Source organism: Propithecus coquereli, unplaced genomic scaffold (assembly GCF_000956105.1).
Source record: "Propithecus coquereli isolate 6110/MARCELLA unplaced genomic scaffold, Pcoq_1.0 Scaffold180, whole genome shotgun sequence".
Classification (NCBI taxonomy): domain Eukaryota; kingdom Metazoa; phylum Chordata; class Mammalia; order Primates; family Indriidae; genus Propithecus; species Propithecus coquereli.
This window is the reverse complement of record NW_012142746.1, coordinates 3,031,042-3,032,798: the sequence shown is the minus strand read 5'-3', so window position 1 is coordinate 3,032,798 and position 1,757 is coordinate 3,031,042. Positions and strand designations below refer to the sequence as shown.

At 40.0% G+C, this 1,757-nt stretch overlaps 1 protein-coding gene across 1 annotated transcript in view; it reads left to right on the top strand.

Moving 5' to 3' along the window:
• The window catches only part of PAPD5 (PAP associated domain containing 5), a 78,458-nt gene that overhangs the window by 65,807 nt on the left and 10,894 nt on the right, over positions 1–1,757 (top strand). The window contains exon 2 of the mRNA XM_012642608.1: positions 1,587–1,707. Coding sequence (XP_012498062.1) covers positions 1,587–1,707 — 121 coding nt within the window. The remainder of the gene's footprint in view (positions 1–1,586; positions 1,708–1,757) is intronic.

Genomic DNA, 1,757 nt, shown 5'->3' with positions numbered 1-1,757 from the left:
TTGCCTTTTCCAAAGTGTTCAAAAAATGGAATCATACAGTATGTAATCTTTTAAGTCTAGCTTTTTTCACTTAGGTTAATGCATTTAAGATTCATCCATTCAACGCCATCACTTAACTCACTAACATAGATGTTAGTGTAGCATCATGATAAAATGCCTCATTATATGTAGCACTAGATATACTCTGGAATTTAAGGTCTCTCTCTCTATTTTTTATAATTAAGGACTCATTCTGCTGCTATGATTCCAGCAATCCTGAACCAGAAATTCAGGGCACAAAACTCTTCTCTGAGGATGGTCCTGGCCTTTTCAGTACCCTTGTTCAATTTTAGTCTTTTCAGATGAGATCTGTCTTAACCCACAGCCTTGGAGGATCTCTTGGGTGATCAGTAATGTTTGCCTGAAGGGTAGATAGTTGCCCCCTTAGAATTGAAATGGTTTGATCTTTATGAAGAAAAAACATTCCAGTGTGTTTTTTGATTTGAACTTGATTTGCTTTGGTTTGCTTTATCCCAACTTAAAATAGGTTGAAGTGGATAGACCCTGGCAATTTCCATTCTTCCCATTAATGTCCTTGGCCTGTAAGAGCCATAAAATATTCAACTTTGAGTTCATTAATATTATTCCTTATTTAGGTTCTGAGCTTCAGCAGAAGCCAAAAAGTCATTTTTCTTAAAAATTTAATTAAATTTTATGAATAGGTAGTACATTCACATAGTTCAGATTTGGAAAAGGCAGAAAAGTAATTGCAGTGAAAAAATCTCAATCCCACCTTTGTCCCCTGGTTCTCCTCCTTGGATCAGCTACTGTTGGCAGTTTCTCACCTATCCTTCCAGAGATAGCTATTCATATAAAAGGAAATGTGTGTCTGGGCGTGGCAGCTCACGGTTGTAATCCTAGCACTCTGGGAGGCCTAGGCGGGAGGATCGCTTGAGCTCAGGAGTTTGAGACCAGCCTGAGCAAGAAAGAGACGCCGTCTCTACTAAAAACAGAAAGAATTAGCCGGGCGTGGTGGTGCGCTTCTGTAGTCCCAGCTACTCAGAGGCTGAGGACCCCAGGAGTTTGAGGTTGCTGTCACCTAGGCTGATGCCATTGCACTCTAGCCTGGGCAACAGAGCAAGACTCTATCTCAAAAACAACCCAAAAAACCCCCCCAAAAAACTGTATGTGTTTACATAAGTGGTAGCATGCTACATACAGTACGCTGCATCTTGCTTTTTACACTTAGTCACAATTAATCTCATCCAGATAGCAAAATCTTTAGGTTTAGTACCAGAAGCCTTTATGAAAAGGAAACATTAACTGGTATTTTTTTGAGGTTTTACTTGTTTCAAAATCACTCTGTTTCCTGAGGTCTAAGTTCCGCGAAATGACTGTGAGGAGGAGGTTGTTAAAATCAACAACCTCTCCTCCTCTCCTCCCCACCAAAATCCCCCATTATCACTAACACATTTAGTCTTCGTCGTTGGGCAGGGTGAGAAATAGGTTTTAATTCTACAAATAAAGTCTATGAGCATGAATGTCAGTTAAGACAAGTACAGTTTCTTGCTTCTTCAAATCCTTCTCTGTGTGTGTTCTGTGTTCAGTGACATCGATCTTGTGGTGTTTGGGAAGTGGGAGAACCTACCCCTCTGGACCCTCGAAGAAGCTCTTCGGAAACACAAAGTTGCAGACGAGGATTCAGTGAAAGTTCTAGACAAAGCAACTGTAAGTTCTGTAGAATTTTTTGTTAAAAATCTGTAGTTACTTACGTATGA